At 47.3% G+C, this 24,056-nt stretch overlaps 1 protein-coding gene across 1 annotated transcript in view; it reads right to left on the reverse strand.

Moving 5' to 3' along the window:
* The window catches only part of LOC122925625 (RING finger protein 112-like), a 130,386-nt gene extending 107,061 nt beyond the window's left edge, over nucleotides 1-23,325 (reverse strand). The window contains exons 1-3 of the mRNA XM_044276973.1: nucleotides 23,282-23,325; nucleotides 17,839-17,925; nucleotides 14,962-15,085 (exon numbers count right to left, since the gene is read on the reverse strand). Coding sequence (XP_044132908.1) covers nucleotides 14,962-15,013 — 52 coding nt within the window. The 5' untranslated portion in view covers nucleotides 15,014-15,085; nucleotides 17,839-17,925; nucleotides 23,282-23,325. The remainder of the gene's footprint in view (nucleotides 1-14,961; nucleotides 15,086-17,838; nucleotides 17,926-23,281) is intronic.
* Nucleotides 23,326-24,056: the final 731 nt, after the last annotated feature.

The raw sequence follows: 24,056 nt of genomic DNA on the forward strand, positions 1-24,056 counted from the left end.
ATAGAGATTTTTGCATAGGCTGAGCAGTAAGGGAGAGAGCTAGGGCTGTTACAGGGCTTACCCTTATGTTCCTTGGTTTTGGATCAAGTCAGTCGGATCTTCATTTGTGTCTTTTTGTTTTCTGTAACACCTTCCGTGACATTATAAACCGCCAAAACCGTCTTAAGCATGGATCCGGTTTCACTTTTGACTGAACACATGCAGGGTCTTTCATTGGAGGTAGCAGATCTCCGTGAAACTGTATCTCAGTTTCAGGTGACCAGTTTAGCTTGCGTTCATGGAGTTTGTTCTGAGCCTAAGATCTCGCTCCCGGATACGTTCTCCGTGGGTAGTGAGAATTTTGTTCGTTTTAGAGAGACTTGCAAACTCCATTTTCGCCTACTTCCCCATTCCTCTGGTGATGAGGAGCAGAGGGTGGGGATCATCATCTCGCTGCTCAGGGATAACGCTCAGTCTTGGGCCTTTTCGCTGCCGGTGGGGGCACGGCCCCTCCGTTCAGTGGATTAATTTTTTTTAGCCCTGGGTCAGATATATGATGATCCGGATCGTATTGCTCTGGCTGAGTCTAGACTACGTCTTTTATGCCAGGGTAAACAGTCCGCAGAGATATATTGTTCAGAATTTCGGAGATGGGCAGCTGATACTGGTTGGAATGATGCTGCACTCCGTGTTACGCTGAGCGCTCCGGGTCCCCTGCTGGCCTCGGAGCGCTCACAGCGTATGCCCCCAGGCAGCACTCCAGTGTCTCGGCGTGTGCGTCCTCGCTCTCTAGGGCGCGCGCGCGCCGGGACTCTTAGATTCAAAGGGCCAGTGCACCAGTGATTGGTGCCTGGTCCAAAGGGGTTATTAAGGGTTAAGGTTTGTGAGAGGCAGTGCTGACTTAATTAGGCTGCACCTGTGCACTGCCCATTTATACCTTCTCCTCCCACAGCTTCCTGCCGGATCTTTGTGCCTTGTGCCTCAGAGAAAGCGTTCCACTGTGTTAGTTTGCCTTGCCTGTTGCCGAACCCGTTGCTACCGTCTACTCGCCTTTGAACCTTGCCGCCTGCCCTGACCTCTGCTACGTCCGACTACGCTCTTGCCTTCTCCCTGTGTACCACGCCTTATCAGCTGCCAGAGAGGTCGAGTTGTTACTAGGGGACACGACCTGGTAGTTACCGCCGCAGCAAATCCATCCCGCCTTGCGGCGGGCTCTGGTGAAGACCAGTAACTGCTTAGAACCGGTCCTTTAGTACAACCCGCGCCATCGCCTCTCTGGTCCAGAGGATCCACTACCTGTCCTGCCGGTACGTGACACTCCGAAGTCAATTTTGCCATGGTCTTTCAGAGGGATTGAAAGATGCATTTGCCTTTCATGAGAGACCTACCTCCATGGACTCTGCCATGTCTCAGGCCGTTCGTATTGACAGGTGTCTTAGAGAGAGAGGAGAGATCACTCCTTCCTGTCATACTCAGTCCAAGGACAGTGCGGCGGTCTCATTCTGTGCGCAGGGGTCTCAGTCTCTCTCAATCCCCTCTGAGCAGGGGCCCATGCAGCTGGGTTTGCTTGAAAAAAATCCTCTAAAAATGTTCCATCTGTTACTATTGGCAAGGTTGATGCGGAAATTGAAGGTTTTCCGTTTGCTTGTAGTTCCTGTTCTGTCCTACTTGCCAGGGTGGCGCTAGAAAGCAAGAACATTTTTTGTGAGATTTTTGTAGATAGTGGAGCAGCTGTCAATCTTATTGATAATCAATTTGCTATAACACATGGTTTCCAGGTATGCACTTTGGGAAAAGATATACCTGTTTTTGCTATTGATTCCGCTCCACTTTCTCAGAAATCGTTAAAGGGCATAGTTCACAATATCCGTTTGATTGTGAGTGATACTCATGTTGAGGATGTGTCATGTTTCGTCCTAAGCGGGTTGCCTACTCCTCTAGTGTTGGGGCTACCCTGGCTCACTAAACATAACCCCACCATTGATTGGCAAGCGAGGCAAATAAATGTTTGGAGTGACTTTTGCAGAGAGAATTGCCTCACGACATCTGTTTCAGAGGTTTCTACTAAGACTGTACCATCTTTTCTCACTGAATTTTCGGATGTGTTTTCTGAGTGGTGTTCAGGAGTTGCCCCCTCACAGGGAGTACGATTGCCCTATTAATCTCATCCCAGGCGCCAAGCTGCCTAAATCTCGTTTATACAATCTCTCCCAACCTGAAAGGGTCGCTATGCGTGCTTATATCTCTGAGAGCCTGAGAAAGGGACACATGCGACCCTCGAAGTCACCTGTTGCCGCTGGTTTTTTTCTTTGTTAAGAAAAAAGATGGTTCTTTAAGACCATGTCTGGATTTCAGGGAGCTGAACAGTATCACAATTCGTGACCCTTATCCACTTCCTCTGATCCCGGACCTGTTTAACCAGATTGTTGGGGCTAAAGTTTTTTCCAAGTTGGATCTAAGAGGGGCATACAACCTGGTCAGGGTCAGAGAAGGAGACGAATGGAAGACGGCCTTCAATACCCCTAAGGGCCATTTTGAGAATTTGGTTATGCCTTTTGGTTTGATGAATGCTCCAGCCGTCTTTCAGCATTTTGTGAACAGCATTTTTTATCATTTAATGGGGAAATTTGTACTAGTGTATCTAGATGACATTTTGATTTTTTCTCCTGATTTCAAAACTCATAAGGACCACCTACGTTAGGTCTTGCTCATTCTGCGGGAGAATAAATTGTACGCTAAACTGGAAAAATGTGTGTTTGCGGTTCCAGAAATTCAATTTCTGGGGTTTCTTCTCTCCGCTTCTGGTTTTCGCATGGACCCCGAGAAGGTCCGCGCTGTGCTTGAGTGGGAGCTTCCTGAGAATCAGAAGGCGCTGATGCGTTTTTTGGGTTTTGCCAATTATTACAGGAAGTTTATTTTGAATTATTCCTCTGTTAAAACACTCACTTTTCCTCCTGGTCGGTAGAGGCACGTAAGGCCTTTTCTAGTATCAAGGAGAGTTTTGCTTCCGCTCCCATCTTGGTACAACCTGATATCTCTCTGCCCTTCATAGTTGAGGTGGACGCTTCTGAGGTGGGTGTGGGTGCGGTCTTGTCTCAGGGTCCCTCTCCTGCCAAATGGCGACCGTGTGCCTTTTTCTCGAAGAAACTCTCCTCTGCAGAGAGAAATTACAATGTGGGAGATAGGGAGTTGTTGGCCATCAAGTTAGCTTTTGAGGAATGGCGCCATTGGCTAGAGGGAGCCAGACACCCTATTACTGTGTTTACCGACCATAAGAATCTGGCCTACTTGGAGTCAGCCAAGCGTCTGAACCCGAGACAGGCCAGATGGTCTTTTTTTCTTTTCAAGGTTTAATTTTGCTGTCACGTTCCGCCCTGGGGTTAAGAATGTGAAGGCGGATGCTCTGTCACGTTGTTTTCCGGGAGGTGGGAATTTTGAAGACCTGGGTCCCATTTTGGCTGAAGGTGTGGTGGTCTCTGCTCTTTATCCTGAATTGGAGGCAGAGGTTCAGACAGCCCAGGCAGAGGCTCCTGATCTTTGTCCTCCTGGGAGGTTGTTTGTGCCTCTCGCTTTAAGACACAAGGTTCTTAAGGAGCACCACGATACTGTCCTTGCTGGGCACCCGGGGGGTAGAGCCACAGTGGATCTCATCGCTCGGAGATTCTGTTGGCCGGCGCTTCGTAAGTCGGTTGAGGGTTTTGTGGCAGCCTGCGAGACCTGCGCTCGTGCCAAAGTCCCTCATTCACGGCCATCAGGTCCTCTCCTTCCGTTACCCATTCCTTCCCGTCCTTGGACACATCTGTCCATGGACTTCATTACGGACCTGCCTCGTTCCTCGGGGAAGACTGTGATTCTGGAGGTGGTGGACCGTTTTAGCAAAATGGTGCATTTCATTCCTTTTCCTGGGTTGCCCAATGGTAAAGACGCTGGCGCAGGCATTTATTGATCACATTGTCAAATTGCATGGTATTCCTTCAGACATAGTCTCTGATAGGGGCAGGCAGTTTGTTTCCAGATTCTGGAAGGCTTTCTGTTCTCGCTTGGGGGTTCGGTTGTCATTCTCTTCTGCTTTCCACCCACAGTCGAATGGTCAGACGGAGCGCGTCAATCAGAATCTGGAGACATATCTGCGCTGTTTTGTGGCGGAAAATCAGGAGAATTGGTGTTCTTTTTTGTCCCTTGCTGATTTTGCTTTAAATAACCGTTGTCAGGAGTCCTCTGATAAGTCACCATTTTTTGGTGCATATGGGTTTCATCCGCAGTTTGGGACATTCTCTGGAGAGGGGTCTTCTAGTTTACCTGATGAGGAGAGATTCTCCTCGTCTTTGTCATCTATTTGGCAAAAGATTCAGGATAATCTAAAGAGCATGAGTGAGAGATATAAGCGTGTGGCGGATAAGAGACGTGTGCCTGGTCCGGACCTGAATGTTGGTGATCTGGTGTGGTTGTCTACTAAGAATATCAAATTGAAGGTTCCCTCCTGGAAGTTGGGTCCTAAGTTTATTGGGCCTTACAAAATCTTGTCTGTCACCAACCTGTTGCCTACCGTCTTGATCTTCCTCAGACTTGGAAGATCCATAATGTTTTTCATAAGTCCTTATTAAAACCTTATGTCCAACCCATTGTACCCTCCTCTTTGCCTCCTCCTCCGATTGTGGTTGATGGTAATCTTAAATTTCAGGTCTCTAGGATTGTGGATTCTCGTGTTGTCCGCGGTTCTCTCCAGTACCTCGTTCATTGGGAGGGTTATGGTCCTGAGGAGAGGATGTGGGTCCCAGTGACAGACATTAAGGCCACTCGTCTCATCAGGGCTTTCCATAGGTCCCATCCTGAGAAGGTGGGCTCTGAGTGTCCAGAGTCCACTCGTAGAAGGAGGGGTACTGTCACCGCCAGACATCTGAGAAGCTCTGACAGACGTTCTTCAGAACCTCCTGCTTGAGGTTCTTTTGTTTTGCTTTAGTTTTGTCATCTCGTTTCCCTCTCTGAGCTGTCATCTAGTTGCACTGATTGCATCCCTTTAAATCCCCTCCCATACTGCATCACTTTGCGGTTTATACAACTTCCTGGAGTGTGTGCATGCTGGATGCTACAACTGATGCTTCTACAGATAAGTCTGTTCATTTATTTGTGTTTTCCTGTTTGCTTGATCCCTCCGTATTAAGTGTAGGGAGCTGGTGGTCGTGTCCCCTCACTATTATAGGGTGTTCAGGTGTCATACAGTCGAGGAACGAGGGTATGCAATTTTCTACCATAGAGATTTTTGCATAGGCTGAGCAGTAAGGGAGAGAGCTAGGGCTGTTACAGGGCTTACCCTTATGTTCCTTAGTTTTGGATCAAGTCAGTCAGATCTTCATTTGTGTCTTCTAGTTTTCTGTAACACCTTCCGTGACAGTACTCTTTTCATCAGCATCAGCAATACTGGCAGGCGGCATCCATGCGCTGAGTGAACCCCAATTGCCGATTATATCAGACAAATGTCCAAAAATAAAGTAGAAGCTGAGTACCCATACTCCAGAAGATAAAATATGCTTTATATATCTTCAAGAAACCCCTATTTGTATTGTATAAGTCCAGAATAAAAAAAAAAAAAAGGACAATCAGTAACAAATGGACACAAAGGAGACTCCAGACTCTGTGCCCACTTGCTGTTTATTGCCCACTTAGGGTTCCGATACACGTGATCTTGGTAGCGCTACAGGTGTCATAGTATCATAGCAGGGCATCCATAGAAACAAATGTGGACATTGAATTTTTTTGCAATTCTGGGGTTGCGGCAAACGTGCGAGTCATGCTGAGACCCCATTCATTTCATTAGATGTCCTGCAATACTTGGTTGCAACACCTGTAGCACTACTAAGATCACCGTGTAGCCGAACCAACAGAACATACGGTGGCTACGGCTGTAGAAGGTCCCTACTCAGTTAAACTAGAGAGGGAAGAGACAGATTCAGTGGTTGACACACAATAGGAAGAGCCAACCGCCGTCCATTAATGTGCCTATACCATAAGCTCAGACAATAAGTAACATGGAGGGAGGTCAACTGCACGTGAGGCTTACACAGATATGTCTAAACCTGGGGCAACATGGTGACTTTGCCCACATGCCAGGCAGCCAAAGATCACATTGCATCTAGTGAAAGTGAAGGGGGTTGTGTACACCTGAACTGTGACATGACAATTGCAAGACTGTACAGGAGTCCTCCTGTGACCACTGTGTGGGAAAACAGGCTGTGGGATAGTCCTGCTGTGACTATTCTTGTCACTCTCTTCTCCCCCCTCCCTCCCTTGTCACTCTCTTCTCCCCCCTCCCTTCCTTGTCACTCTCTTCTCCCCCCTCCCTCCCTTGTCACTCTCTTCTCCCCCCTCCCTCCCTTGTCACTCTCTTCTCCCCCCCTCCCTCCCTTGTCACTCTCTTCTCCCCCCTCCCTCCCTTGTCACTCTCTTCTCCCCCCTCCCTTGTCACTCTCTTCTCTCCCCCTCCCTTGTCACTCTCATTTACTCCCCCCTCCCTTCTCACTCTCATTTACTCCCCCCTCTCTTCTCACTCTCATTTATTCCCCCCTCCCTTGTCACTCTCATTTATTCCCCTCCCTTGTCACTCTCATTTACTCCCCCCCCTTGTCACTCTCATTTATTCCCCTCCCTTGTCACTCTCATTTACTCCCCCCCCCCCTTGTCACTCTCATTTATTCCCATCCCTTGTCACTCTCATTTACTCCCCCCCCCTTGTCACTCTCATTTACTCCCCCCCCTCCCTTGTCACTCATTTACTCCCCCCCTCCCTTGTCACTCTCATTTACTCCCCCCCCTCCCTTGTCACTCTCATTTACTCCCCCTCCCTTGTCACTCTCTTTCCTTCCTTCCTCCCTCCCCCATGTCACTCTCATTTATTCCCCTCCCTGTCAATCTCATTTACTCCCCCTCCCTTGTCACTCTCTCCCCCCCCTCCCTTGTCACTCTCTTCCCTCCCCCCCTTGTCACTCTCTTCTCCCCCCCTTGTCACTCTCTTCTCCCCCCCTCCCTCCCTTGTCACTCTCTTCTCCCCCCCTCCCTCCCTTGTCACTCTCTTCTCCCCCCTCCCTCCCTTGTCACTCTCTTCTCCCCCCTCCCTCCCTTGTCACTCTCTTCTCCCCCCTCCCTTCCTTGTCACTCTCTTCTCCCCCCTCCCTCCCTTGTCACTCTCTTCTCCCCCCTCCCTCCCTTGTCACTCTCTTCTCCCCCCTCCCTCCCTTGTCACTCTCTTCTCCCCCCCTCCCTCCCTTGTCACTCTCTTCTCCCCCCTCCCTCCCTTGTCACTCTCTTCTCTCCCCCTCCCTTGTCACTCTCATTTACTCCCCCCTCCCTTGTCACTCATTTACTCCCCCCCTTGTCACTCTCATTTACTCCCCCCCTCCCTTGTCACTCTCATTTATTCCCCTCCCTTGTCACTCTCTTCTCCCCCCTCCCTCCCTTGTCACTCTCTTCTCCCCCCTCCCTTCCTTGTCACTCTCTTCTCCCCCCTCCCTCCCTTGTCACTCTCTTCTCTCCCCCCTCCCTTGTCACTCTCATTTACTCCCCCCCTCCCTTGTCACTCACTTACTCCCCCCCTTGTCACTCTCATTTACTCCCCCCCCTCCCTTGTCAATCTCATTTATTCCCCCCCCCTCCCTTGTCACCCTCATTTATTCCCCTCCCTTGTCACTCTCATTTACTCCCCCCCCTTGTCACTCTCATTTATTCCCCTCCCTTGTCACTCTCATTTACTCCCCCCCCCCCTTGTCACTCTCATTTACTCCCCTCCCTCCCTTGTCACTCATTTACTCCCCCCCTCCCTTGTCACTCTCATTTACTCCCCCCCTCCCTTGTCACTCTCATTTACTCCCCCTCCCTTGTCACTCTCTTTCCTTCCTCCCTTCCTCCCTCCCCCATGTCACTCTCATTTATTCCCCTCCCTTGTCAATCTCATTTACTCCCCCCCTCCCTTGTCACTCTCATTTACTCCCCCTCCCTTGTCACTCTCTTTCCTTCCTTCCTTCCCCCCTCCCCCATGTCACTCTCATTTACTCCCCTCCACCTCTAATGTAGCGTGGCCGAGCTCTGTTCGATCTGCGGTACAGGAGCTTTTGTCTCCTGTACCTGGCTGGACTGTCAGGAAGTGCACACTAAGTGAGCACTTCCTGTCAGTCCGGCCTGGTACAGGAAACAAAAGCTCCTTTACCGCGGACCGAACAGAGGCGCTTCCCTCCTGTGACTGTGAGTGAAAGGATTTGGACCTTTCTGGACCTCTATGACGACCTTGGTTTGAGGCACTGACGTCAGGAGAGATGTTTCTCAGTTGGCAATAATAGACACACAATGTTTATCTTTTATGATTGGTTTAACGCTGTTGTTGTGCAAACTTTTCTACTGCCTTTATAAGGCCAAGCTATAGCATAATAAAGTAGAGTGTTTCCCAGTGACATTTGTGGCCTTTATAGGTATGCAATACGTCACATATAAGAATGTACGCAGTTGTGCCGAATGACCCTGAATTAGACAGAACATTTGTTCTAGTTCTAGGAGATTCCCAGAATCTGTCCTGAGACAGATAAGTGAACCTAACTCACAGCGGGGGGGATGTGAAACAGTGCTGGGTGAGATATTATAGCAATTCTGTACATGTAAGAGAAGACAAGATGGAGTCCCATTTCCCTTCAGTGAGTCCCTCTCTAAAGGCTGCGCCCGGGCGGTGCACAATCATAGACGCACCAGCCCGGGCAGTTCGGCAGCCGCCCGGTCCAGGGGAGGGCCCGCTGCCGTACTTAAAAAAAACAACAACTTGCGGCAATGCTTTTTTTTTTTTAAACCGCACTTTTTTTGTTTTTTTAAACCCTGCTAATTTGCTCCCTAGGCGGCTGCCTAGTTCGTCTTACGGGTGGCGCCGGCCCTGCTTGGATGTACTACAACTCCCATTCTGCACTTTAGTAAACAGAGACTTCTTTTCTACAATCAGCCTGGTTACTGACTCCAGCACCATTCGCCGGCCACTGCACCTACACTCACACTCATAACACCAAGAGCACCCCCGTTACCATCAGGCAGGACTCCAACATTAGGGTGTGCCTCAAGGGAAGATAGGGTGTGCTCCCCTATTACTGCCATGGCCCTTGGGATCATCGGTGTGAAGATTGCCTCTGTGAATAATTATTGCAGCCAAAGCCACTACCTGCTGTGACTACTATGTGAGGGAAGATGCTGTAGGGTAGTCTGGCTGTGATTAGTACGTTAGTGTAAAGGCTGGGGGAGTCCTATCGTGACTACTGTGATGGGGAGAAGCTGTAGTGGAGTACTGCTGTGACTACTGTGTGAGTAGAGCGGTCTATACGGGAGTCCTGATGTGACTACTATGTGAGGGGGTTGTGGGGTGTCCTAATCCAACTACTATGTGTGGGGATTGAGGGAATCCTGCTGTATTAGTGGCACAAAAATATATATTATTTGCCATTCAGCGGTGCAGTTATATGTTCTAAAGCCTTTTGTGGCGTGTATAAGTGGAGAAAATTAAGGGCCTATTTGCCGTTCAGCGGTGCAGTTATGTGTTCTGAAGCACTTTTTGGCATGTATTAGTGGCATTGTACATAAAGTGGGTAATCTAAAATATAACATTTAATGATAATACAGATAAAATATTTTCCAAGATAAAGTGTGCATACGACAAACCTTGGGATAGAAAATATATGGACCCAGGGATCACCTAGGTATCTATCCCAAATGAAATAAAAAATACACTAGAGTAGTGCACGGCGGCACCAGTAACAATTTGTCCTACCGGTACCGCGGAACAGGATACGGATCGTTCTCCGCTGACAGGCCTCCGATTGAGGTTTCTTCAATTCAATGAAAAAAGATGAAAAAATTAAAGTCAGGCAGTGATGCACATGTGTGCAGGGTCCCTGTCAAGGCCCTATGGCTGACTGACGAATGTATCCCTGATGCTAGATATCGGTAGCAGCCTCACCACAGGGCACTCGTCCTAACAAGGACGACCCCGTCCGGATCCTGTCCCTTACAAGTAATAAACTATATGTCCCTAAAGGAAAAAAGAACTCCCTACACGCATGTTTCACTGCCTAAAAAAACAAATTAAAGGCAATTCATCAGGGGAGATGAGGGAAGATATACTAGGGATAGGTATAAGATAGACCCTTAATCCCTAGAGACCAGCCTGACTAGATACGCCAGCCAGTCATGGGGGTATAACCAGATAGTGGAAACCTCCTGGGGCGGTCTCTATAGATAAAGAGACTATGGTACATGCAGTAGTATAATGCTAAAAGAACTGCACATGGGACGCCAACCTTTGTGGCATTCCCACCATATTTAAATAGTAACCTTGCTGCTGCCTCCGCAGCCCACATTATAGCGAGACCAATGTTTATGTATCCTCGGCACCCAGTGGCGGCCACGTTCTACAGCCTCCCCAAAGTCCATAAAGGACTAAAACCACTTAAAGGGAGACCGATCGTGGCCAGCATTGGGAGTATAGGACAAAACATAGGGGTCTACATAGATCAAATACTGATGCCCTTTGTTACTGCCCTTCCGTCCTTCACCCGCGATACTATGGACCTACTGAAGCGGGTGGACGGAGTTTGTATTGATGACCACTCTTGCCTTGCCAGTGTGGATGTTCAGGCTTTGTACTCCTCAATACCACACGAGGAGGGTTTGAGGGCAGTTGGCTATTACTTGAGTATGCGGGGACAGCAGTTTGCAGCTCATAACGAGCTGGTCCTACAGCTGCTCAGGTTTCTACTAACACATAACTTCTTCATGTTTGACGGTCGCCTCTACCACCAGCTCAGGGGCACGGCGATGGGATGTTCCTGTGCGCCGTCTTATGCAAACCTGCTCCTGGGCTGGTGGGAGGCTACTACCGTCTTTGGAGAGGGGGAGTCGATGTACCGGGCCCATTTCCCTGTGGGCCCGGTACATCGACGATATCCTCATAATTTGGAATGCTAGCCATACAGCGTTCAAGCTTTTTGTGGAATTCCTCAATAATAACTCTATTGGTCTTCGTTTTACGTATGAAATTAGTAGTGAAACACTACCCTTTCTAGATGTTTGCATATCCAAGAAATGTGGGGGGGGAGCTCTCAACAAGCATTTATCGCAAAACGACAGCGACCAACTAAGTCCTCCACTGGCAGAGCAGCCACCCGATGCCTTTAAAGCGGGGTATCCCCTATGGGCAGTACCTGCGCCTGCGGAGGAACTGTTCAGAGGAACAAGAATTCAAACTACAGGCGGCTGACCTCAGACAAAGATTCCTGGCCAGGGGCTATCCTGACTGCGTTTTAAGAAAGGCTTTTCAGAGAGCAGCCCACATCCACAGAGATACACTTTTAGTCCCCCCAAAAAAGCAGGAAATGGACAAAAAGATAAGGTTTATAACCACATTTGATGGCTCAGCAAATAAATCAAGAGAGATCCTTGATCGCCATTGGCCCATTCTTCTGATGGACCCTGACGTGAGTGATGTGCTATGTGATTACCCACAGGTGACATATAGGCGGGGCAAGAGCCTCAAGGATTTGCTGGTACATAGCCACCTTCTACCACCCGCTGCCCCTGATACCTGGCTCAGCCGACGGCCTGTGGGCAGTTTCAGGTGCAGCGGCTGTGTGGCCTGTAACAGCATCGCTACAGGAAAGACTTTTTACAGTAATAATCTCAGGCGTACATTCGACATTAGGGATTTCATTTCTTGCAGAACGGTAGGCGTAATATACAAAATCACGTGTATCTGTGATAAAGAGTATATTGGCAAAACCAAACGAGAGTTACTTAGGCGGATAGGAGAGCATCTCCTCGACATAGATAAACGACGAGATACGGCTGTTGCCCGTCATGTGTGTGACTTCCACCAAGGTGATCCGCGTGCCATCAAAGTTAATGGTATTGAAGCAGTCGCCGCGGAAACGTGGAGGCGATTGGGACAAGATCCTTCTACAGCGTGAAGCTCGTTGGATCTTTCTTCTACGGACAGTCACACCAACGGGCTTAAACAAACAGTTAAATTACAGCTGTTTTCTGTGACGGATCCAGCTATGCCCCTGTCTGTGGTGTTTTCCACTATTCTATTATTTTTGACTTTTCTTTTATATTTAATAATATGACTCCTTCTATTCTTATGTGTCAATAATATATCTACTTGTCCTAATATCACTGTATTGGTTTTTGGCAATGTCCAGAGATTTTATCCTAGTCCTCATCATGCTAGTAGCCCAAATACTGCATCTTACTGATGGTCCGATTCTGGTCCAATATGCTGTAATGGTGGGGGTGAGTTCCGATCGCCCTACCACTTTGCAGCATTAATAGACAACTGATATCAGCCTCTGTCTATAGTACTGCCATCAATTCAGCTGGTAGTCGCGGCATTGTGTGAACAAACGATGCCGCGCATGCGCAGGAAGTAGCCGGCATTCAGGGCACTTCCGTGCGCTCCAGGCCTCGCTCCCGTCTCTGCAATGGGCGCATGCGCGGCGCTGACGTGCGAGCGCGCGAGTGCGCCCATTGGTCTCGCTACAATGTGGGCGGCGGAGGCGGCAGCAAGGTTACTATTTAAATATGGTGGGAATGCCACAAAGGTTGGCGTCCCATGTGCAGTTCTTTTAGCATTATACTACTGCATGTACCATAGTCTCTTTATCTATAGAGACCGCCCCAGGAGGTTTCCACTATCTGGTTATACCCCCATGACTGGCTGGCGTATCTAGTCAGGCTGGTCTCTAGGGATTAAGGGTCTATCTTATACCTATCCCTAGTATATCTTCCCTCATCTCCCCTGATGAATTGCCTTTAATTTGTTTTTTTAGGCAGTGAAACATGCGTGTAGGGAGTTCTTTTTTCCTTTAGGGACATATAGTTTATTACTTGTAAGGGACAGGATCCGGACGGGGTCGTCCTTGTTAGGACGAGTGCCCTGTGGTGAGGCTGCTACCGATATCTAGCATCAGGGATACATTCGTCAGTCAGCCATAGGGCCTTGACAGGGACCCTGCACACATGTGCATCACTGCCTGACTTTAATTTTTTCATCTTTTTTCATTGAATTGAAGAAACCTCAATCGGAGGCTTGTCGGCGGAGAACGATCCGTATCCTGTTCCGCGGTACCAGTAGGACAAATTGTTACTGGTGCCGCCGTGCACTACTCTAGTGTATTTTTTGTTATTTCATTTGGGATAGATACCTAGGTGATCCCTGGGTCCATATATTTTCTATCCCAAGGTTTGTCGTATGCACACTTTATCTTGGAAAATATTTTATCTGTATTATTATTAAATGTTATATTTTAGATTACCCACTTTATGTACAATGTCTTTACCCTTGGCAATCTGGAGTGCTTGACTCACATCGGTTTGACCTCCTTTATCAGTACACATAGTTTATGTATTAGTGGCACACAAAAAAGTATTAGCCGTTGTGTGGTGAAGTGAGAAAATTACAGCCTTTTTTTTTGCATGTATTAGTGGCAAAAAAATATATATTTGCCATTCAGCGGTGCAGTTATATGTTCTAAAGCCTTTTGTGGCGTGTATAAGTGGAGAAAATTAAGGGCCTATTTGCCGTTCAGCGGTGCAGTTATGTGTTCTAAAGCCTTTTGTGGCGTGTATAAGTGGAGAAAATTAAGGGCCTATTTGCCGTTCAGCAGTGCAGTTATGTGTTCTGAAGCCTTTTTTGGCGTGTATTAGTGGCACAAATTTTTTTTTTGCCGTTGTGTGGTGAAGTGAGAAAATTTCAGCCCTTTTTAGCTGATTACACTTGGGAGCCGGGTGAATTAGCGGCTTTATCGTCATCAGGAGAAGAGGGTGGCAGCTTGTCCGTGAGGCAGCGGCGGAGCCAGCAAGTCGCAAGTCCAGGCGGACCAGGAGGTACCATGGAAAGCAGTACAGGCGTAGTCAGGTAGGCGGAGTCGTTACCAGGAGCAACAGTGCAGGACCGAAGGATGAGGCAGAGGCGTTGTCAGACAGGCGAGAGATCAGGGCAGGTGGCACAGGTACAGGTCAGGCAATCTGGGTCGGCAACAGGAGAGTCAAGGCAAGCAAGTAGGGATATAACAGGTAGCAGAGTCCAGAAATACAGTTACGAGTCAGGAACACAAGAACACAAGCTGAAAACAGGAACCTTAGCAGGGCACAAGGACTTTGATGCTGAGGCATCTGGGAAGGGGGCTGAGCCACTTATATATGTGCAGGAGGGCTAAGAAAGGCCAGCGATGTCACATGACCGAACCTATAAAGCCCAGGAAGTGATGCTCACCGGCCCTTAAGGAAGTGCTGCAGGAACAAACCGCAAGCATGCTGTGGCCAGGACTGTGGAGCAGATCCCAGAACAACAGCACCCACACAGACAGAGCCCAGGACTGCAGTAGTAAATGGAACGCACCAGCCACTGAACACGGCGCCCGGGACGGCGGCGATAAGCAGTGGAACAACGGCGCACAGCAGCCGCTGTTACAGTGTTTATGTACCATCCTTGGTTCTGGTGCTGTATTCATGTAATGAGCTTGGTTCTGGTGCTGTATTTATGTATTGTGCTAGATTCTGGTACTGTATTTATGTACTAAGCTTGGATTTTGTGCTTTATTTATGTAATGAGCTTGGTATGGCATCACGGGCTCAGCTATTTTTGGAAGTCTCATAGCTTTGAATGGAGACTTGGCTTGCTCTCCCTTCACTTCAGGGCCCCGTTCTTGATATGAGCGGCTCCTATGGATATGCCGTAAATGTGCCAGATGGGACAACCCCTTTAAGCATTAGCTGTGCATTCTTTTCTCCCAAAAAGTTGTTACGTTTTAAAATTGATGCTACTAATTTATTGTACTTAATACCCTAAAATGGCGCCGGTTTGAACACTAGTAATGCACAAGATTTACTCATACGTTCAAGGTATAAGTGGGCCTGTATAGGTTATTACAACAAGAAAAACCATGTAAACATTGCAATTACAGCTACCTTTAAGTCGTCCTTTCTCCTTACAAGTGATTTGCGTGCCAGGGTTCGACATCAAGAAGCATTTGGAAGTACACTGACGAAGGACTTCCAAAAATTTGCAGTCCTTGTACCTTTTCTTTATTTTCTGTTAAGCAAATACACAACATATAGGAGGGAATTTATCATGAAGGGAATTTTTGAAGTCAGCTTTTCTTTACTTTGTCTCATAATATAATTATATTTCCCCGAAACTATAAGAAGCAAACTCTGTCAGGCAGAGCAAAGACACTGAATTTTAAAAAGGCTAATTTCCCTGGATTGAGGGCAGCATTTCAGGGCATAGACTTGGAGCATCTACTGTCACACAATAATAATACTGAGGATAAGTAGGAGAGCTTCAAATCCACATTGAGTAATTGAGAAAAATGTATTCCTTTAGCTAAAATTAAATCCCCCATGGCTTACAGCTTTTGTAAAAAGGGCAATAAAAGCCAAAAAAGGGCATTTGAAAAAAGTATGAGGGGTCAGCTGTAGCGTTTGAAGATTACAAAGGGCGTAATAAAATCTGTAAAAAGGAGATAAAATTAGCAAAAATACAAAATGAACAGCAGGTGGCAAAAGAGAGCAAAACTAATCCCAAAACATTGTTTAAATATATAAATGCTAAAAAACAAGGTCCGAGCAGTTCCCTAAATAATGGTAAAGGGGGGGTAGTCACTGAAGATAAGGAAAAGGCAGAGTTATTAAATAGGTTTTTAGCTCTGTATATACAAAAGAAGAGAAAGGAGCTGATATCTGTGGAGCTGGGGCTGTTAGTACATCCAGTAATATACTCAACTGGCTAACTGTAGATAGGGTCCAAGATAAGTTATATAAGGTAAATGTGAACAAGGCTCCGGGTCCAGATGGATAACACCCAAGAGTGCTTAAAGAGCTCAGTTCAGTCATTGCTGTGCCCCTGTTTATAATTTTTAAAGATTCTGTAGGTACTGGTACAGTGCCAAGTGATTGGCACAAGGCAAACGTGGTTCCCATGTTCAAAAAAGGATCTAGGTCCTTCACAGGTAATTATAGACCAGTTAGTTTAATTTCTGTTGTGGGAAAAATGTTTGAAGGACTCTTAAGGGGCTATATACAGGAGTATGTGACTGTAAATAATATTATAAGTAATAACCAACATGGGTTTACCAAGGACAGAAGTTGTCAGGCTAACCTGATTTGTTTTTATGAGGCTGATACCTGTAGGCAGTCTGGGCATGCTGGGAGTTGTAGTTTTGCAACAGCTGGAGAGCCTCAGGTTGGCCATCCCTGATATAGAGGATGGGATTAATAGCACCATTTCTATTTTTGCAGATGACACTAAGCTATGTAGTACTGTACAGTCTATGGAAGATGTCCATAAACTACAAGCTGACTTAAACACTCTGAGTAATTGGGCATCAACTTGGCAAATTAGGTTCAATGTGGATAAATGTAAAGTTATGTATCTTGGTAGTAATAATCTCTGTGCTTCATATGTCCTAGGGGAAGTAGCACTGGGAGAGTCACTTATAGAGAAGGATTTGGATGTCCTTGTGGATGGTGGATTAAATAACAGCAGACTCGTGGGGCAGGGATGTAATATTACCACTTTACAAAGCCCTAGTGTGGCCTCATCTGGAATATGCAGTTCAGTTCTGGGCACCAGTAAATAGAAAGGACGCACTGCAGCTGGAAAAAATACGGAGGAGAGCGACTAAACTGATAAGGGGAATGGAGGGTCTTAGTTATGAAGAAAGATTAAAATAATTTTATTTATTTTGTCTTGAGAAGAGATGTCTAAGGGGGGACATGCTTAACCTATACAAATATATAAATGGGCCGTACAAAAAATACGGTGAAAAGCTGTTCCATGTAAAATGCCCTCAAAAGACAAGGGGGCACTGCCTCCGACTGGAGAAGAAAAAGTTCTGTCTCCAGAAGCGTCAAAGCTTCTTTACTGTAAGAACTGTGAATCTGTGGAAAAGACTTCCTCAGGACGTGGTCACAGCAGGAACAGTGGACGGTTTTAAAAAGGATTTAGATGAAGTAAATTACATTAATACTTATGAAAACGTGTAGAAATCTGAGTGTCACTTCCTTTTGGGATTCGCGTCCCCACCTATCCCTTGGTTGAACTTGATGGACTCATGTCTTTTTTTCAACCGTATCAACTATCTATGTAACTATGTAACTATGTGTTGCCATAATCTGAGCCAAATCGAGAGTCGCACCTTGATTAATAAATTTGGCACATTTTAAAACATAAAACTTTTGTCCTGATATGTTACACCAGTTTTTATACGTCACTCCACCACTCGAGTAAGATTCGCCTATTTGCTAAATGTGCTTAAGACAAGCAAGCAAAGCTGTGGGCAGTTTTATTAAGCAAGAAGAAGAGTGCACATGGACAGAAGAATCAATGTTTGTAATCTGTAACCATGGAGACACATAGGCCTGCACTGGAACTGTAGAAATAAAAAGTATGGGGGTCATTTATTAATCTGTAATACGCCTATATTAGGCATAGTTCGGGCACAGATTGCAGAGCAACAGCTAGTTGAGACGCAATCTGCGACTTGTCCACGCTTACGCCAGGTCTAAAAAAGTGGGCATGGCATGGGTGGGGAAGGGGACGGGTTGGCAGGCCTGTCTCATTTACCGTTTTCTACACCTGTTTCAGGTGTAGAAAAAGAATGACAGATCGGAAGCTGTCTTACATTTAGAAGTGGCGGAAGTCTAAAACACCTGTCTTAATAAATATGCCCCTATAAGAAAAGAGGACAAGTACCAAACTTTTAGGGTTTTAGACGTCTGGCAATGGAAAGGAATTTCATGTGTGATGTAATAAAATCACGAGTTAAAAATAAAATTACAAACCTCAGTTTCCTCTTTGATATAGGATTCTGCATTATTTGCTCCGCATTTCTCTGGGTCATACCAATTTCGAATCAAAAAATCAAAGTACTGTAATAAAATAAGAAAAAATATATATTCTGATGATCACTTCTTGAAATAGTTTCCTTGTAAGTTTTCTAGCTTTTCCCACTCGGATAGCAGGGGCTATGCATTTCTATGATAGCAGATAAAATACTGTTGATGTTCTGTACCCTATATCCAACTGAGAAAGGAAGCAGAGGCCATAATAAAATCACGTATATTGCCATTAGGTTACTATTAACAATGATCTACATACAGAGGAACGCTGAAGAAGACAGGTCACATCCTCCCAGCATGCTCCTGTCACCAAGCTGACACTTGGAGGAATGTCACATCATGATTTTCACGACAATGCTGTAAAAAAATCTTCCTGAATTGAGGTCCCAGTGCTAAACACCATGCAGCTTGGAGCTTTTATCTTCCAAGCTGTCTGGCTGTAAGGCAACTGGCCACAGCAGCAGCCCTCCCATAATGCTGTAAGAGACAAAGTCTGATAAGCAGGACTGCAAAAGCAGCGGAACATCCTGCAGAATGATAATATCTTTGTACCCTGGATGATGCCATACCTTTGCTAGCAGATGGCCAGAACCTGAGCAGGGCATTCCCAAGCTGTATTGTTGGCAAAAAGAGAATGAAGAATTGACCCAGTGGGCATGTACTGATCTGGCTGTCATCACTGGAGTTATTACAGAAACATAGTAGTGGGACTACTTGAATCTACTGGTCATCAGCCTTAGTGAGATTCACCAGCTCTTACTGAAAATCCTGCAGATGGTGACCCTTGGGAGCAACATGTGGGCACAGCACGCTATAAACATGGCTTGAAAGGCAAGGATCCCTATAGGTACGTATGTGGACTGGAGATAAGAAATTGCTTCTCCTGTAAATCACAGCGGTGAGCCTTAAAGAGGTTGTCCAGGCTTTTTCATATTGATGACCGATCCTCAGGATAGGTCATCAATATCAGATCGGTGGGGGTCTGGCACCCGGCACCCCTGCTAATCAGCTGTATGAAGGGAGTGGGCAGGAAGAGAGAAGGGAGACGGCACATGCATACTGCGCGCACCGTCTCCCCGTACAGCTGATCGGCAGGGGTGCCGAGTGTCGGACCCCGCTGATCTGACATTGATGACCTTTCCTGAGGATAGGTCATCAATATGAAAAAGCCCGGAGAACCCCTTTAATGAAAGCACCGGCTTCTCCTGTAAATGACAGCAGTGAGCTATGAATGGAAGCAGTGGCCTCTGCACTATAAAGCTTCAGAAATTAGGCAGTTCAGTCTGTCTGAAGGCGATAAGAATCACCCTGCTACATTGTAATAATATATTGCAACAAACAACAATTATAATATATTGTAACAAATATCAACACGATTTGCAATAGTATGAACTATATAACCTCTGGAGAGACTAAGGCCTCTTTCACACTTGCGTTGTCCGGATCCGGCGTGTACTCCACTTGCCGGAATTACACGCCGGATCCGGAAAAACGCAAGTGTACTGAAAGCATTTGAAGACGGATCCGTCTTCAAAATGCTTTCAGTGTTACTATGGCACCCAGGACGCTATTAAAGTCCTGGGTGCCATAGTAGTAGTGGGGAGCGGGGGAGCGGTATACTTACCATCCGTGCGGCTCCCGGGGCGCTCCAGAATGACGTCAGAGCGCCCCATGCGCATGGATCATGTGATCCATGCGATCACGTCATCCATGCGCCTGGGGCGCCCTGACGTCACTCTGGAGCGCCCCGGAGCCGCACGGATGGTAAGTATGCTGCTCCCCGCTCCCCACTACAGTTTACCATGGCTGCCAGGACTTTAGCGTCCCGGCAGCCATGGTAACCATTGAGAAAAAGCTAAACGTCGCATCCGGCAATGCGCCGAAACGACGTTTAGCTTAAGGCCGGATCCGGATCAATGCCTTTCAATGGGCATTCATTCCGGATCCGGCCTTGCGGCAAGTGTTCCGGATTTTTGGCCGGAGCAAAAAGCGCAGCATGCTGCGCTATTTGCTGCGGCCAAAAAACGTTCCGTTCCGGAACGGAAGACATCCTGATGCATCCTGAAGGACGGACTGTCCATTCAGAATGCATTAGGAAAATCCTGATCAGTATTCTTCCGGCATAGAGCCCCGACGACGGAACTCTATGCCGGAAGACTATAACGCAGGTGTGAAAGGGCCCTAACAACTAGAGACATTCATACCAGTTCTCAATGCATTATATTTCAATTTATATTCATTTTTATTCTTAATGTTTTTAAATGTATTATTTTTTTATTTAGCAAGGGCCCAACTAAGTCAATGACTATGTATTATTAGTATATTGTTATATATGTGAAAATAAATGCAGTATGTGGGGGGAAAATGTCGCTGCATCTTATAGGATGAAAACTAATGAGTGCTTCCATTATGGTACCGGAGGATCGGGAAGCGGTGAAGGCTCTGTACTTACCGCTTCCTGGTCCTCAGCTGTCGGCTGTGCTGTGGCTGCGCACAGCGCGAGGGCGCTCTATGACTTTATACTGTGCACTCTGGTTCACAGAACAGCCACAGCAGGAAGAGCAGGAGGAGCGCTGGAGGCGAGGAGCTGCGGCGTCCAGAGCAGGAGAGGTAAGTGTTATTTTTATTTTGTGATCTGTAACTGGGAGCTGATGAGAGGCATGGGGGCTGATATAAGGCATATGGGAGCTGATGAGAGGCATGGGGGCTGATGAGAGACATATGGGGGCTGATGAGACATATGGGGGCTGATGAGAGACATATGGGGGCTGATGAGAGGCATATGGGGGCTGATGAGAGGCATATGGGAGCTGATAACAGGCATATGGGAGCTGATGAGAGGCATGGGGGCTGATATAAGGCATATGGGGGCTGATGAGAGACATATGGGGGCTGATGAGAGACATATGGGGGCTGATGAGAGACATATGGGGGCTGATGAGAGACATATGGGGGCTGATGAGAGACAGATGGGGGCTGATGAGAGGCATGGGGGCTGATGAGAGGCATGGGGGCTGATGAGAGGCATGGGGGATGATCAGAGACATATGGGGGCTGATGAGAGGCATATGGGAGCTGATGAGAGGCATATGGGAGCTGATGAGAGGCATATGGGAGCTGATGAGAGGCATATGGGAGCTGATGAGAGGCATATGGGAGCTGATGAGAGGCATATGGGAGCTGATGAGAGGCATATGGGAGCTGATGAGAGGCATGGGGGCTGATGAGGGGCATGGGAGCTGATGAGAGGCATGGGGGCTGATATAAGGCATATGGGGGCTGATGAGAGACATATGGGGGCTGATGAGAGACATATGGGGGCTGATGAGAGACATATGGGGGCTGATGAGAGACATATGGGGGCTGATGAGAGACATATGGGGGCTGATGAGAGGCATGGGGGCTGATGAGAGGCATGGGGGCTGATGAGAGGCATGGGGGCTGATCAGAGACATATAGGGGCTGATGAGAGGCATATGGGAGCTGATGAGAGGCATATGGGAGCTGATGAGAGGCATATGGGAGCTGATGAGAGGCATATGGGAGCTGATGAGAGGCATGGGGGCTGATGAGGGGCATGGTGGCTGATGAGAGGCATGGGGGCTGATGAGAGGCACTCCGGTTCACAGCACAGCCACAGCAGGAAGAGCAGGAGGAGCGCTGGAGGCGAGGAGCTGCGGCATCCAGAGCAGGAGAGGTAAGTGTTATTTTTATTTTGTGATCTGTAACTGGGAGCTGATGAGAGGCATGGGGGCTGATGAGAGGCATGGGGGCTGATGAGAGGCATGGGGGCTGATATAAGGCATATAGGAGCTGATGAGAGGCATGGGAGCTGATGAGAGGCATGGGGGCTGATGAGAGGCATGGGGGGGCTGATGAGAGGCATGGGAGCTCATGAGAGGCATGGGGGCTTATGAGAGGCATGGGGGCTGATATAAGGCATATGGGAGCTGATGAGAGGCATGGGGGCTGATATAAGGTATATGGGGGCTGATGAGAGGCATATGGGAGCTGATAAGAGGCATATGGGAGCTGATGAGAGGCATGGGGCTGATATAAGGCATATGGGGGCTGATATAAGGCATATGGGGGCTGATGAGAGGCATGGGGGTTGATGAGAGGCATGGGGGCTGATATAAGGCATATGGGAGCTGATGAGAGGCATGGGGGCTGATATAAGGTATATGAGGGCTGATGAGAGGCATGGGGGCTGATGAGAGGCATGGGGGCTGATGAGAGGCATATGGGGGCTGATGAGAGCCATGGGAGCTGATGAGAGGCATGGGGGCTGATATAAGGCATATGGGGGCTGATGAGAGGCATGGGGGCTGATGAGAGGCATGGGGGCTGATATAAGGCATATGGGGGCTGATGAGAGGCATGGGGGCTGATGAGAGACATATGGGGGCTGATGAGAGCCATGGGAGCTAATGAGAGGCATGGGGGCTGATGAGAGGCATGGGGGCTGATGAGAGACATATGGGGGCTGATGAGAGCCATGGGAGCTGATGAGAGGCATTGGGGCTGATGAGAGACATATGGGGGCTGATGAGAGGCATATGGGAGCTGATGAGAGGCATATGGGAGCTGATGAGAGGCATATGGGGGCTGATGAGAGGCATGGGGGCTGATGAGAGGCATATGGGGGCTGATGAGAGGCATGGGGGCTGATGAGAGGCATGGGGGCTGATGAGAGCCATGGGAGCTGATGAGAGGCATATGGGGGCTGATGAGAGGCATATGGGGGCTGATGAGAGGCATGGGGGCTGATGAGAGACATATGGGGGCTGATGAGAGACCTATGGGGGCTGATGAGAGGCATATGGGGGCTGATGAGAGACATATGGGGGCTGATGAGAGACCTATGGGGGCTGATGAGAGGCATATGGGGGCTGATGAGAGACATATGGGGGTTGATGAGAGACACATGGGGGCTGATGAGAGACATATGGGGGCTAATTAGAGGTCTGATTGAATCATTCACATTGGGGGTCTGATCTGAGGTCTTTTTAACATTGAGGGTCTGATCTGAGGTCTTATTGGGGTCCTATTAACATTGGGGCTTTGATTGTGATCTGACCTTAGGTCTAATGAAATTTTTTTTTTTTTAATTGTCCTCCTCTAAAACCTAGGTGCATCTTATGGGCCGTTGCATCTTACAGGGTGAAAAATATGGTATTATTTGCATATCATTTTTTGTCCACTAATTTCAGATGAGGGATGTGCCTGCCACTAGTCAAACAGGAATAACGGTGGAAACTAACATCAGACCCTTCGGACCTGATTAGCATTGTTAGGGTTGGCCAACTTTGGTCTTTGCTCTGGTGCGCGCTTTTTATCTATATCACTTGTGCAAACGTGCATTTTATAATAAAACATACTATACCTTTAAATTATTCAGTTTATCACTGCCAATTCCATTACAGTAAATCTGAAAAATAGCAGAAATTATTACTATCAATGCAAGCAAGGTCCAAAAAGTTACATAGACTGTTTTCTCACCTCAAGATAGTCAATGTCTGTTTCTTTTATGCTGGAATTCACATTGTACACCTGAAACAACACAAACGCAAAACATGTAAAAGACACATTGGGATATTTGGGAGTTGTTACAAATATCACATGGCCCCCATATGCCAGCCAGAGGAGGAGAGCGCTCGCTGGCCCTGTCAATCAGCAGGAGGAGGGGGCGTTTTTTTGAAAGGATGACGCGGCGGCTACCAGCAAGTAACCGCCCTACTTGCTGGTAGAGAGGTAATTTACATATTATAAAAGTGCGGTTTTTAAAGAAACTACTGAACGAAAAAGGGTAAGAGCTCTATATAGTGAAAAATCGCAGTATAAGGATTTTAATTAGCCCAAAAAAGAAAAATGACTTTTGGGGGGTGACAGAAGCCCTTTAAAGGCTATGTTCCATCACAGCTCTGTTATTCCATGTGGAGATCAGAGGACAGAGTTTCACTTTAGAGTCCCTTCTAATAGCCAGAGAAAAGCATAGATATGTAGACCGACATCCTTCCCAAAGACTTAAAGGTTATGGACACCTTTGGAGAATTTTTTTTTTATCATTGCATTCTACTCATTCTCGTCCTCATTTTCTCATTGATCTTCATAAAAAAAAAAAAAATATTTCCCCTACAGCATTCAGTTTTAATGCATTT

The sequence above is a fragment of the Bufo gargarizans genome, chromosome 2 (genome assembly GCF_014858855.1).
Source record: "Bufo gargarizans isolate SCDJY-AF-19 chromosome 2, ASM1485885v1, whole genome shotgun sequence".
NCBI lineage: Eukaryota > Metazoa > Chordata > Amphibia > Anura > Bufonidae > Bufo > Bufo gargarizans.